A 15,359-nucleotide genomic window follows, 5' to 3' on the forward strand; every position below is an offset into this window, starting at 1 on the left:
TGGTTGACGAGGGAAGGGCTATGGATGTCGTCTATATGGACTTTAGTAAAGCGTTTGACAAAGTCCCTCATGGTAGGTTGGTGTAAAAGGTTGGATCTCATGGGATAAAGGGGGAGGTGGCTAGATGGGTGGAGAACTGGCTTGGACACAGAAGACAGAGGGTGGTAGTGGAAGGGTCTTTTTCCGGCTGGATGCCTGTGACTAGTGGTGTTCCGCAGGGTTCTGTATTGGGACCTCTGCTGTTTGTGATTTATATAAACGATCTGGAAGAAGGTGGAACTGGGGTGATCAGTAAGTTTGCGGACGACACAAAAATGGCTGGACTTGCAGATAGTGAGGAACATTGTCAGAGGCTACAGGTGGATATAGATAGGCTGGAAATTTGGGCAAAGAAATGGCAGATGGGGTTCAATCCAGATAAATGCGAAGTGATGCATTTTGGTAGAACTAACGTAGGGGGGAGCTATACGATAAATGGCAGAACCATAAAGGGTGTAGATACGCAGAGGGACCTGGGTGTGCAAGTCCACAGATCCTTGAAGGTGACGTCACAGGTGGAGAAGGTAGTGAATAAGGCATATGGCATGCTTGCCTTGATAGGACAGGGCATAGAGTATAAAAGTTGGGGTCTGATGTTGCAGTTGTATAGAACGTTGGTTCAGCCGCATTTGGAATACTGTGCCCAGTTCTGGTCGCCACACTACCAGAAGGACGTGGAGGCTTTAGAGAGAGTGCAGGGGAGGTTTACCAGGATGTTGCCTGGTATGGAAGGGCTTAGTTATGAGTAGAGATTGGGTAAACTGGGGTTGTTCTCACTGGAAAGACGGAGGATGAGGGGTGACCTAATAGAGGTGTATAAAATTATGAAAGGCATAGATAGGGTGAACGGTGGGAAGCTTTTTCCCAGGTCGGTGGTGATGTTCACGAGGGGTCATAGGTTCAAGGTGATGGCCGGGGGTGGGGGGAGGTTTAACACAGATAGCAGAAGGACGTATTTTACACAGAGGGTGGGGGGGGGCCTGGAATACGCTGCCGGGCAAGGTGGTGGAGGCGGACACACTGGGAACGTTTAAGACTTATCTAGATAGCCACATGAATGGAGTGGGAATGGAGGGATACAAAAGAATGGTCTAATTTGGACCAGGGAGCGGCGCGGGCTTGGAGGGCCGAAGGGCCTGTTCCTGTGCTATAGTGTTCTTTGTTCTTTGTTCTTCGGCAGCAGGGCAATAATCGCCCAGCAGCACGAAAGGGGCATCTCCCCGGTAGCTATGCTCTCCCCCAGGACCCCCGTGTAGTCGTTCCCCAGGACATCCCAGAGCACCCTGAAGAACTCCACGGTCAGCCCGTCCAGCCCTGGGCCTTGCCCTGTTGGAAGCTGTTGAGGGCGCTGGTCAGCTCAGCCATGGTGATATTGGCCTCAAGCCTGCCGACGCCCTCCGGGCTGACCTGCGGCAGGTCCTGCCACAGAACTCTATGGGCATCCTCGCTGGACGGATCCGGAGAGAAGAGGGAGGTGTAATAGTCCTGGGCAATAGCCCGGATGCCCTCCGGATCCGAGACGGGGGAACGGTTGTCGGCCAGCAGCGTAAGGAGCTGCTGACGGTTAGCCCGCCCTTTTACCAGCGAGTAGAAGAAGGGGGAGGCGCATTCCTCGAGCCTGGATTTCCGCCTCCTTTTCGACCCCCTCGCGTACTCCTGACAGAAGGTACGGATGTGAGTCTTGCCCACATCCCACCATAGCCTCAAGGAGGGGAAGCCTCCCCGCTTCCTTCTCCAGCCGGCCCAGAATCGACGAAACGAGTCCTGGAAACGCTCGTCCTCCAGCAGCGTGTTGTTAAAGTGCCAGTACGCGGACCCCCCCCCGGATGCGAGGAACAAATTCCACCCACACCAGGTGGTGATCCATGCACGGCACCTGCCGCATGGAGGCCGACAGGACGCTGGACGTGTCCGCCCTCGAAATATAAAGGAGGTCGAGTCTGGATGCTCCGCCTCCAGAGAGAGAATGAGGGGGGGTGGGGTGGGTGTGGGTCTAGGTGCTCTCTCCCTCATTTTAGAGAGGGAGACGGAGGAGCAGGAGGAAGGACGAGAGACAAAGCACTGAGGTGGGCTCGTGCCCCAGGTCAGGAGAGGAGGGTGGGGGTGCGGGGTGCCGGTGTTGGGGGCAGCAGCAGTGGGTGGGCGGACTTTTAGTCTTCAGCTCTTTGAGCCTAACAAAAAGTCCAGGGTGTCTGCAGCTCCCACCCCTGTAGATGGGAAAGATTTTCTGTATTCTTCCCCGCTCCCACCCCCCCCCCCCCCCCCTCCCTTTCAGGCACAGACCTTTGATGAATGGGGGCACCAGCCCAACAACTCAGTCCTTTGATGTTACATTCTTTCCTTTGTTGGGTGTTGTCCTCCCTCCAGGCCCAAGGCCTCTGGTCTTTTTGGCCTCTCTCTCTCTTTCTCCCACTGTCCCTCTCCTCTCCCAGGGAGAGAGCACCAGTGGCTGGAGGTTTTGGGGGGATTGCTTTTCCTTCCTCCTTCCGGTTGAACACTCCACGGAGGCAGAAGTCCCGTCACCAAGTTACTTTATTTACACCATACATCTGTACACAGCCAGCCCTCCAGTTACTCCCTGCTGAATGCAGGCTGGGAGTCTGACACACTTTAAATAGGGAGCATGAGGCTCCCTGATTAACCATCAATTAATAGTCATCGTGTACTTTTTGGGGCTTCTTTTTGGGAAGACTCATCAGGTAGTTCATACACTAGCAAGCCAATTTCATTAGCCTGGCTGAGGTCACCACATATAGCTAAAGGCAAAACAAGCTCAAGAGGCCGAATGGCCTACTTCTGATCCTATATTCCTATCTGCTACCCCTCTGCAGCATTATCTGACAACACATCAGGATCCACATGGGTGCTGATGACGTCCAGCTTTGCCTCACTGCCATCTCAGCCAAGCCCTCCATTACTTTCTGTGTTGTTGTGTTGCTTGTCTTACATTGATCCTAAATAAGCCTCGATTTTCATTTGATTAAACATTGAGAAAACCAAAGCCATTTTATTTCAGCCACCACCATAAACGTCATTCCCTTACGGATTCCATCTCCCCTCTCGGGCAATTGTCTGAGACTAAGTCCGATCATTCACAATCGGCGGCACGGTAGCACAGTGGTTAGCACTGCTGCTTCACAGCTCCAGGGTCCCGGGTTCGATTCCCGGCTGGGGTCACTGTCTGTGTGGAGTTTGCACATTCTCCTCGTGTCTGCGTGGGTTTCCTCCGGGTGCTCCGGTTTCCTCCCACAGTCCAAAGATGTGCGGGTTAGGTTGATTGGCCAGGTTAAAAATTGCCCCTTAGAGTCCTGAGATGCGTAGGTTAGCGGGATTAGCGGGTAAATATGTGGGGGTAGGGCCTGGGTGGGATTGTGGTCGGTGCAGACTCGATGGGCCGAATGGCCTCCTTCTGCACTGTAGGGTTTCTATGATTCTATGAATCCCACAGGGTTCTATTGGACCCTAACCTGAGTTCTGAGTTCACACCCTCTCCATCACAAAGATCACCTACTTCCATTTCCATTATGCAATCTGTCCCCAAACCTGCTTCAACTCATTGAAACACTCATCTATGCTTTGCTAACTCCAGGCATGACTACTTCAATGCTCCATGACCAGCCTTCCATCTTCCACCCTCAATAAACTTCAGCTAATCCAGGAATTTAAGAACTGAATTATTTCAGTGTAATTTTCATGGAGATCTGAATCGTTGGAGGTGCTATATTTTGAATGAGATGTTAAATTGTGGCTTGGGCTGCCATCTCGATTGGATGTAAAAGATTTCAGGCACCATTTGAAGAAGAAGTGGAGAGTTCTCCTGATGTTCTGGTCAATATATATCCTTCCACCTGCGTCTCCAAAACAGATTAACTGATTAGCTATCTGACCCGAAGGCTTGCTGTGCACAATTCAGCTACTCTGATTATCTACAAAGCAAGGGTAAATACACTTCACAAATTATTCATCAATGGTGAAGTGCTTTGGGGTGGCCTGAGGATAAGAAAAACGCAATATAAATGCAAGTTTATTTCCTTCTTTCATTGCTGTCCATGGGTCCCGCTGTGTATATATTGGTTTCCACAGTTGCCTAACGAACAACAGTGAGTGCACTTCAGAAATACTTCAGATTGGTTGTAAGTTTATATGTGGAGGTGATGTGGAATGAACTAATGTTGAATTTTCAATAGACTACACATTACTATCACGATAAGGTTTTTCAAATCCGATGAATACATTCTGATTGAATTTCTTGGAGTGACTGAGAGCCCCATTGTGGAATGTGATGTGTGTGGAATTGGTTTCTACTGGAGCCTCTGTTACTTTAAAGACTTTGTATATAATAGTTCAAACCCTTCAGTGGTTTGAAGCTATAATGGTTCTGTTGAAGCCTGTTTCATGCTTTCTAAATATAAGAAAACCAACCCAACCTCAGAGATCCTTCAAAGTCCCAAGTATATTTTGAAAGAATAAGATATTTTTTAAGTTTTTAAGTTTATTTACTAGTGTCACAAGTAGGCTTACATTAACATTGCAATGAAGTTACAGTGAAAATCCCCTAATCACCACACTGGCGCCTGTTCGGGTACACTAAGGGAGCATTTAGCATGGCCAATGCATCTAACCAGCACGTCTTTTGGACTATGGGAGGAAACCAAAGCACCCAGAGGAAACCCACGCAGACACGGGGAAAATGTGCGGACTCTGCACAGACAGTGATCCAAGCCAGGAATCAAATTCGGGTCCCAGGCACTGTGAGGCAGCAGTGCTAACCACTAATATAGAACCATAGAAAATTACAGCTCAGAAACAGACCTTTTGGCCCTTCTTGTCTGTGCCGAACCATTTTATGCCTAGTCCCACTGACCTGCACTTGGACCATATCCCTCCACACCCCTCTCATCCATGAACCCGTCCAAGTTTTTCTTAAATGTTAAAAGTGACCCCGCATTTACCACTTTATCCGGCAGCTCATTCCACACTCCCACCACTCTCTGCGTGAAGAAGCCCCCCCTAATATTCCCTTTAAACTTTTCTCCTTTCACCCTTAACCCATGCCCTCTGGTTTTTTTCTCCCCTAGCCTCAGCGGAAAAAGCCTGCTTGCATTCACTCTATCTATACCCATCAAAATCTTATACACCTCTATCAAATCTCCCCTCAATCTTCTACGCTCCAGGGAATAAAGTCCCAACCTATTCAATCTCTCTCTGTAACTCAGCTTCTCAAGTCCCGGCAACATCCTTGTGAACCTTCTCTGCACTCTTTCAATCTTATTTACATCCTTCCTGTAACTAGGTGACCAAAACTGTACACAATACTCCAAATTCGGCCTCACCAATGCCTTATATAACCTTGATGTGGAGATGCCGGCGTTGGACTGGGGTAAGCACAGTAAGAAGTCTCACAACACCAGGTTAAAGTCCAACAGGTTTATTTGGTAGCAAATACCATAAGCTTTCGGAGCGATGCCCCTTCGTCAGATGGAGTAGTTATCTGTTCTCCAACAGTACACAGACACAGAAATCAAGTTACAGAATACTAATTAGAATGCAAATCTCTACAGCCAGCCAGGTCTTAAAAGGTACAGATAATATGGGTGGAGGGAACATTAAACACAGGTTAAAAAGATGTGTATTGTCTCCAGACAGAACAGCTAGTGATATTATGCAAGATCAGGGGGAAAGCTGTGGCGAGCTGTGGGGGTTACTGATAATGTGACATAAATCCAACATCCCGGTTTAGGCCATCCTCATGTGTGCGGAACTTGGCTATCAGTTTCTGCTCAGCGACTCTGCGCTGTCGTGTGTTGTGAAGGCCGCCTTGGAGAACGCTTACCTGAAGATCCAAGGCTGAATGCCCGTGACTGCTGAAGTGCTCCCCCACAGGAAGAGGACAGTCTTGCCTGGTGATTGTCGAGCGGTGTTCATTCATCCGTTGTCGTAGCGTCTGCATGGTTTCCCCAATGTACCATGCCTCAGGAAAGGATGTCCCGAGGCATGGTACATTGGGGAAACCATGCAGACGCTACGACAACGGATGAATGAACACCGCTCGACAATCACCAGGCAAGACTGTTCTCTTCCTGTGGGGGAGCACTTCAGCAGTCACGGGCATTCAGCCTTGGATCTTCAGGTAAGCGTTCTCCAAGGCGGCCTTCACAACACACGACAGCGCAGAGTCGCTGAGCAGAAACTGATAGCCAAGTTCCGCACACATGAGGATGGCCTAAACCGGGATGTTGGATTTATGTCACATTATCAGTAACCCCCACAGCTCGCCACAGCTTTCCCCCTGATCTTGCATAATATCACGAGCTGTTCTGTCTGGAGACAATACACATCTCTTTAACCTGTGTTTAATGTTCCCTCCACCCATATTATCTGTACCTTTTAAGACCTGGCTGGCTGTAGAGATTTGCATTCTAATTAGTATTCTGTAACTTGATTTCTGTGTCTGTGTACTGTTGGAGAACAGATAACTACTCCATCTGACGAAGGGGCATCGCTCCGAAAGCTTATGGTATTTGCTACCAAATAAACCTGTTGGACTTTAACCTGGTGTTGTGAGACTTCTTACTGTGCTTATATAACCTTACCATAACACTCCAACTTTTATACTCGATACTCCGATTTATAAAGGCCAATGTACCAAAGGCACTCTTTACGACCCTATCCACCTGTGACGTCACTTTTAGGCAGCCTTCACTGTACAAAACTCAAAGTTTATAGTTATTGTGTGTTGAATGAACAGCTCTGAAGTCTCAAGGGCTGATGAGTTAGGAGAGCATTACCATTAGCCATGGGGGAGAGTTTTGAATTTGGAGTGTAAGTTCCAGGAGATTGTACTTTTTGTAATAGCAATGTTTTTTGGTTTTGCGGCAGGATTTTGCCTTTTGGGTTGGGTTTCTGACATCAGAGTCAGATGGGAGTCACAACCCCACACTATGATTTACTTTGGAAGGAGTAACAAGAATACAGAGTACTGGGCAAATGGTAAGCTACTTGATAGTGTGGATGAGCAGAGAGATCTCGGTGTCCATGTGCATAGATCCCTGAAAGTTGGCACCCAGGTTGATAGGGTTGTTAAGAAGGCGTACAGTGTGTTAGCTTTTATTGATAGAGGGATTAAGTTTTGGAGCCATGATGTCATGTTGCAGCTGTACAAAACACTGGTGCGGCCGCACTTGGAGTATTGCGTACAGTTCTGGTCGCTGCATTATAGGAAGGATGTGGAAGCATTGGAAAGGGTGCAGAGGAGATTTACCAGGATGTTGCCTGGTATGGTGGGAAGGTCTTATGAGGAAAGGCTGAGTGACTTGAGGCTGTTTTCGTTAGAGAGAAGAAGGTTAAGAGGTGACGTAATAGAGGCATACAAGATGACCAGAGTATTAGATAGGGTGGACAGTGAGAGCCTTTTTCCTCGGATGGTGATGGCTAGCACGAGGGGACATAGCTTTAAATTGAGGGGTGAGAGATATAGGACAGATGTCAGAGGTAGGTTCTTTACTCAGAGAGTAGTAAGGGCGTGGAATGCCCTGCCTGCAGCAGTAGTGGACTCGTCAACATTAAGGGCATTTAAAGGGTCATTGGATAAACATATGGATGATATTGGAATAGTGTAGGTTAGATGGGCTTTAGATTGGTTTCACAGGTCGGCGCAACATTGAGGGCCGAAGGGCCTGTACTGCGCTGTAATGTTCTATGTTCTATGTTGGAAACTCACTTGGTGGTCATTTCTTCTGAATTGGCCAAATAGTGACCGGAGGGCAAGCTCGCCTTCCAAGTAAGAACGGCTGGTGGGCGTTCAAAGCTGGAGGAGTAATAGGAGGCCCCCCATCTTGAAGGAGATAAAGCCTGCAGTTCAGAGAAGAGAGCGTGGCTCATTTAAAAACTTTTAAATAAAAAATGGACTCAGCAGCTGTGCCGCCATCGAGAAGATGAGCCCCTCCATGAGGATGCCTGTAGATTTAGCTGATGTCTGGCAGGTGGGGAGGGCCTCAAAACCTCCTGGAACACTGGTTTCTCAGTCTGCAGCTGGGAGGCCTCCTTCAGGCAGATGCCTCTTTCCTGCATCCTCCATCAGTCAGTAGGCCAAATGGAAAATTCTAGTTGGTCCCGATCATAGCCATTAAGTATCATTAATTGTTTACCCACCACTTGCACGTGGTTAGCTTTTGGCCACCAATTTAGTTTCCAGGAAAATGGTCCAGGGTGGCATAGTGATAGCAACTCAACACATTGGCTTGCAACACAAGGTTTCATGTTCTCCCATTGCTATCTCTATCCCTGTTATAATCGGCATGCTTCCAGCTGTGATGATAGATGATTGATTATATTGATTGGAACCTTTATAGGTCGAATAGTTCGGCTGGGGCAGTTTTTGTACAGTGTGTGCAGGAGGGTTTCCTGACACAATATGTGCATAGGCCAACGAGAGGTGGGGCTACTTTGGATTTGGTACTGGGTAATGAACCGGGTCAAGTGTTAGATTTGTTTGTGGGAGAGCACTTTGGATATAGTGACCACAATTCGGTGTCTTTTACTATTGCAATGGAGAGGGATAGGGCCATATGGCAGGGCAAGGTTTATAATTGGGGGAGGGGTAATTATGATGCTCTTAAGCGGGAATTAGGGACCATAAGATGGGAACAGAAACTGTCAAGGAAAGGCACAAATGAAAAGTGGAGCTTGTTCAAGGAACAAATACTGCATGTCCTTGAGAGGTATGTCCCTGTCAGGCAGGGAGGAAATGGACGAGTGAGGGAACCATGATTCACAAAAGAGGTTGAATGTCTTGTCAAGAGGAAAAGGGAAGCGTATGTAAGGATGAGAAAACAAGGTTCAATTGGGTTGCTTGAGGGTTACAAGGTAGCAAGGAATGAGCTAAAAAAAGGGCTTAGGAGAGCTAGGAGGGGGCATGAGAAGTCCTTGGCGGGTCGGATCAAGGAAAACCCCAAGGCTTTTTACTCTTATGTGAGAAGTAAAAGAATGACCAGGGTGAGGTTAGGGCTGGTCAAGGACAGTAGTGGGAACTTGAGCATGGAGTCAGAAGAGATAGGAGAGGCGATGAATGAATACTTTTCTTCAGTGTTCACCAAGGAGAGGGGCCATGTTTTTGAGGATGAGAGTGTGATACAGGCTGATAGCTGGAGGAGGTAGATGTTCTGAGGGAAGATGTATTAGCAATTTTGAAAAATCTGAGGGTCGATAAGTCCCCTGGGCCAGGTGGGATATATCCTAGGATTCTTTGGGAGGCAAGGGATGAGATTGCAGAGCCTTTGGCTTTGATCTTTGGGTCCTCACTGTCCACGGGGATAGTGCCAGAGGACTGGAGAGTGGCGAATATTGTTCCTCTGTTCAAGAAAGGAAATAGGAATGACCCTGGTAATTATAGGCCAGTTAGACTTTCTTCAGTGGTCGGTAAGTTAATGGAAAAGGTCCTGAGGGATAGGATTTATGACCATTTGGAAAGATGCAGCTTAATCCGGGATAGTCAACATGGATTCATGAAGGATAAGTCTTGCCTCACAAATTTGATTGAATTCTTTGAGGAGGTAACTAGGTGTGTAGATGAAGATAGAGCAGTTGATATCGTATACATGGATTTTAGTAAGGCAATTGATAAGGTTCCCCATGGTCGGATCATGAAGAAAGTAAGGAGGTGTGGGATAGAGGGAGATTTGGCTGATTGGATAAGTAACTGGCTATCTCATAGAAGACAGAGGATGGTGGTGGATGGAAAATTTTCAGACTGGAGACCAGTTACCAGCGGTGTACCACAGGGATCAGTGTTGGGTCCTCTGCTATTTGTGATTTTTATCAATGACATGGAGGAGGGGGCTGAAGGGTGGGTCAGTAAATTTGCTGATGACACCAAGATTGGTGGAGTAGTGGATGAGGTGGAGGGCTGTTGTAGGCTGCAAAGAGACATTGATAGGATGCAGAGCTGGGCCGAAAAATGGCAGATGGAGTTTAACCCTGATAAATGCGAGGTGATTAATTTTGGTAGGACAAATTTGAATGCAGATTACAGGGTCAACGGCAGGGTTCTGAGGAATGTGGAGGAACAGAGAGATCTTGGGGTTCATATCCACAGATCTCTGAAGGTTGCCACTCAAGTGGATAGAGCCGTGAAGAAGGCCTATAGTGTGTTAGCGTTTATTAACGGGGGGTTTGAGTTTAAGAGCCGCGGGGTTATGCTGCAACTGTACAGGACCTTGGTGAGACCACATTTGGAATATTGAGTGCAGTTCTGGTCACCTCACTATAAGAAGGATGTGGAAGCATTGGAAAGAGTGCAAAGGAGATTTACCAGGATGCTGCCTGGTTTGGAGGGTAGGTCTTATGAGGAAAGGTTGAGGGAGCTAGGGCTTTTCTCTTTAGAGCGGAGGAGGATGAGAGGCGACTTAATAGAGGTTTATAAGATGATGAGGAGGATAGACAGAGTGGACGTTCAGAGACTATTTCCTCGGGTGGATGTAGCTATTACTGGGGGGCATAACTATAAGGTTCATGGTGGGATATACAGGAAGGATGTCCGAGGAAGGTTTTTTACTCAGAGAGTGGTTGGGGTGTGGAATCGACTGCCTGCTGTGATAGTGGAGTCGGACACTTTCAGAACTTTCAAGCGATTATTGGATAGGCACATGGAGCACACCAGAATGATAGGGAGTGGAATAGCTTGATCTTGGTTTCGGACAAAGCTCGGCACAACATCGGGGGCCGAAGGGCCTGTACTGTGCTGTACTGTTCTATGTTCTATGATAAGACATGCAGCAAATCAAACCTGTGGGGATGGGGTAGCTTCAACAAGGCACACTTTTGCTGATGGCTGAAGAGACCAATTTATGAGAGGCAGATACGCACAAATAGAACATAGAACAGAGAGCATAGAGCAGTACAGCACAGGAACAGACCCTTCGGCCCATGGTGCAATGCCGAACATGACGCCCAATTAAACTAATCCCTTCTGCCAGTCCTTGGTTCATATCCCTCTATTTCTTGCATATTCATGTGCTTATCTAAAAGCCCGTTAAACACCCCTATCATATCCGCCTGCACCACCACCCCTGGCAGTACGTTCCAGACACCTACCACTCTGTGTAAAAAAACTTGCTCCTCACATCTCCTTTGAACCTCTCACCTTAAGTGCATGCCCACTAGTATTTGACATTCCAATTCTGGGAAAACGATTCTGATTGTCAACCCTATCTATTCCTCTCATAATTTTATAGACTTCCCCTCAGCCTCCGCCGCTCCAGAGAAAACAACCTTAGTTTGGCCAGCCTCCCCTTATAGCTCATACCCTCTAATCTAGGCAGCATCCTGGTAAACATCTTCTGCATCCTCTCCAAAGCCTCCACCTCCTTCCTGTAGTGTGGCGACCAGAATTGAAGGCAATACTCTAAAGTGCAGCCTAACCAAAGTTTATAAAGCTGCAACATGACATCCTGACTCTTTTTCTCAAATGTAGTGTTACAACGCAGAGGTTGACCCCCTTTTGAGAAACCTTGCCGAATTCCCCCAAAAGATGAAAACCTTGCTTCGTAATCTGTTAAAAGTGTTTGGTAGGGTGTGGGAACTGTTCTTCATTAACGTTTAGAGGTTCATTAACAGAAGTACCTGACACTTGCTTTAAGTGAACAATTAACAAGTTATTTATTTAACCAACCGGGAACTTTAACTAAGTAAGTAACATATGGATTAAAGTAAGATACTTTTGGAATGTTGTCCAAATAAATACAAGGTCCATTCACTACCCAAAAAAAAAGAAATTTAGTCACTCTCAAAAAATATACAACCAGCTGTCTTGGCTTTGGAAAAACCTTTGGAGTTCTTCTGTCAATTCTGCTAACTGTAAGCTCTTTCTGATTTTGGTACCCTTCATTAGATAGATGGAGAGTTCTCTTAAGAGATTTTCTAAGCTGGCAGGAGCCATTCTTGCCCTCTCTAGGTGTTTAGAGATGGCTCTTCAATTGAACTAACTGAACTGTAGGCAGGCAGTTGAGTTCCTCTTTATAATTATGATGATCTAATCAACTTTCCTACACCAGGATTGGTCTGATTTTGTCAACAACAGCAAATTCAAATTTGATAGGTTCCTGATAGCTGAGTATCTTCTTTAAACTGATAGGCTGTCAAAATTCAAAAGCCTGCAAAACCTGTTACCAAGGCAACCTTTTATATCCATAACATCTTCCAAAATCATTTCATTTGACATGTGGTCTCTGTTCTCATGTCAGGAAACACAGCAGGAAAATTGCACACAGCAAGATCCCACCAACAGCCATGAGGTAAAGGAACTGACCAACTGTTTTGGTAGCACTAATTGAGAGATAAACATTATGCAGACTGAGGGAATACTCCTTTGATATGCTTTGAAATAGTGTTATTCAAATTTGAATCTTGTTCTGCCTACCTGAGAGGCTGACAATGCCTTAACCGTTACAGATAGCACAGCACTCCCTCACACCAAAGTGCCAGTTTAGATTGTGAGTGCCCAGGTTTCTGGCAACTCAACTCTCAGCCTTCTGACTTGAAAGTGAGGCGTGGGAGCACTGACATGAAGAAGGAGATGCTCTTTGGATGATAATCAAGATGTTACAGTGGTCACCAAAACTGGATATTCTCAATCTTTAAGAAATCTGGTGTGATTAATTTCTTGGCAGAAAACAAATTTGTTCAACACTGCTCATTTATGATCAAGCCTGATTTCAGACAGTCTGCTCTCAGGAAACTTTGCCCTGGCAATCAGTGAAAGAGTTTTCATTGCTAAAGTAAAGAAACATATTTCGCCGTCTAATTTTTCCCGGGTTTAGACAACCATTTCAGTTGCAGTTTATTTGTACCACTCTATATACTTTAATCTGTGACAAAGGACACTTATACAGAGCAGCAGTCCTCCTGGAAACACCAAGCACCGGGAGCTCAATTCATACTTTCAGGGCCTCTTTGGTATTAAATATCAGTCTCTCATTATGCAAACTGTGAAGGCCAGCTTGAAACCTCATTATAAATGATGGAGGATTCGTGTCCGTGCTGCACACATGGAAATAAATCTCATTTCACTCTTAGTCTTTTAATAATTAATATTTTTCCAGATTTATTATTTCTAGCTGTGACTGAGAAAACTTGTCACCATTTTGTGTGTCTCTAGATTTGTCAGCTAGTATTTACCAAACGTCAGGGATGTTTGCAGATGAACGTTCTCAAAATATCATCACAGATTGGTGCTTGTTATTTTTTGAAGGGGAATGTATTGTGTAAATTTAATTCTGTTTGCAAAAAGCTGCAGCTACTTCACATTTCGTTGATATGTGAACTCCTCCTGCATGACATCAGAACAACATGTTCACAGGGAAGACAAACCAGTACCCCAGAGACATGAACCTCTGTCAACATTAATCTAGTGTAAAAATTAAAGTACTTGTATGTTGCATGTGGAAAATTAAACAACGGGGGTAATTCTCCTAAAAAGATTCTAAGTGCCAAATCTCATGAAAACTGAAGTAACTCCCGCCAACCCTGCATCGCTGCCCCAGCAACTCCTCCACCCCCCCACCGTTGGCCTTCTGGACCAATCCAGGCTAGCTCCGATGTCTTTCTCCACCCCCCCCATCCCTCCAGTCCCAATCTCCCCGATGCACCCCCCCCCCCCCACCCCTGCCAGCAGTCCTTACACACCCTCCCCCCAGCAGTCCCAACCCGCCGACCCCTCCCAACGCACCCAGATGGCCAGTCCCGGTCACCCTCTTCCTTTCCTCTGCCACCGATCCTTCTGCAGAGTAGAAGCAGGACCCCCACCGATCGCCCCCCCATAGGCCCTGCTCACCCAATAGGCCCCGCCCCCTTGGCACCACCCAATGCCCAGTGGACAGTGCCAAGGTGTCCCATAGGCAGTGCCAGTCTGCCCCTTGGGCAGTGCCAGGCGGTCAGGATGGCACTGCCCAGAGGCACCCCCTTCCTTGCCCCCAACCTCCTGGGGCGGCCTCCATGGCCTCTGTTCCCTCCAGCAGGTTAGGCCACCACTTCCCCATTGGGGGAGGGGGAGAGAGGGAAGCAACGCTAGGGGGTCCGGAAACTTCAGTCCCGAGCCTGCTAATTGGATGTAAATAGGAATTTAAATATGGAAATCAGCTCCGTGCTGGAAATCGGCGCAGAGCTGGTTATGCGAAAAATCTTCATCTGGGAAACACATGAAGTCCATGGCGCCAAGCGGGGAGCCCGTTAAACGACTTCCGCTGATGTCTCCTGGCATCTGCTGGGAGAATCACCCCCAACATACTAATTTCATCATTATTCCAGGAAATTCATCATGAAGCTGAGTGTGTTTCCCAGAAAGTGGTGGTGATACTCTGGAGGTTTCCCACGACCTTGTCTGTGGATTCCTTTTCCCTGTAGTCGACTCCAAACAGGCCCCCTGAGCTGAGGCCTTCAGTGGGACAGTTCTGGTCAGCTTTGGGGTGCTTCTGCCCCCTTTAAGGGCCAAGCTGTCATATCACTGAGATTCTTCTGCCTGGTACTGGGAGGCTCCCTCTTGATGACGATGGAGCCTGGCTACAGGCTTGCAGCCACAGTTAAAGAGCCCGTGCACAGAAAGATGGGTCAAAGCTGGGATGGAAGAAGTAGCACAGGCCCAAACCTCCATTCCAACTGGGACACTTCGCCACTCATAATTCTATGTCTCATAATTCCTATATTTGTTCATTACAGGTGGCGGCTCCAGCAGGTGTCTTTGAAATCTTGGACAGGCTGGGATTCTCTGAGTTTGAGGACCCAGAATCTACACCACTATGCAGGATGCGCTATAGATGGCAACAGCAGCAAGGTTACAAGGTCCCTACCTTCGGGGATATGATTGAATAATTTGCAACTAAGCAAAGTAACCATCAATTTTTATTGTCTTTCCAAATTGCAATATCTTTCAGCTTCCCACTTTCATTACAGGGAACTATTAAAGTCAAATAGTGTGGCAGGAGTAGGAGGGGTTGTTAATTCAGATTACTTAAGCGAGAAGGCTAATAATTGTCATTGGTTTTCTGTATACACATTCCCAGATGCACCTATAATCTGGATGCCAATCAATTGCGTAGCTTAAAAAGTCATGGGTATTTGGGTGTAAGTGAATTCTGCGCGGATGTACAATACACCCAGGTATCCATGATCTTTTATGTCTGTCCATCAAACCCTCTATTCAACTGAATCTCGGTCCACAGGACTGACCATGTCCACCTCTTAAATGCAAATATCCTCCAACTGACCATACTCAGAAAGGGGTTTCTCAACATTGACAGATGTTCAGGCATAGCAGGAAAGAAAGTAAT

At 47.0% G+C, this 15,359-nt stretch overlaps 1 protein-coding gene across 1 annotated transcript in view; it reads left to right on the forward strand.

Annotated features, from left to right (window-relative positions):
• LOC144494647 (paladin-like) overlaps nucleotides 1–14,901 on the forward strand; it is a 240,313-nt gene extending 225,412 nt beyond the window's left edge. The window contains exon 19 of the mRNA XM_078213851.1: nucleotides 14,749–14,901. Within this exon, the coding sequence (XP_078069977.1) occupies nucleotides 14,749–14,901 (153 nt within the window). The remainder of the gene's footprint in view (nucleotides 1–14,748) is intronic.
• Nucleotides 14,902–15,359: the final 458 nt, after the last annotated feature.

The sequence above is a fragment of the Mustelus asterias genome, chromosome 6, assembly GCF_964213995.1.
Source record: "Mustelus asterias chromosome 6, sMusAst1.hap1.1, whole genome shotgun sequence".
Taxonomy (NCBI): domain Eukaryota; kingdom Metazoa; phylum Chordata; class Chondrichthyes; order Carcharhiniformes; family Triakidae; genus Mustelus; species Mustelus asterias.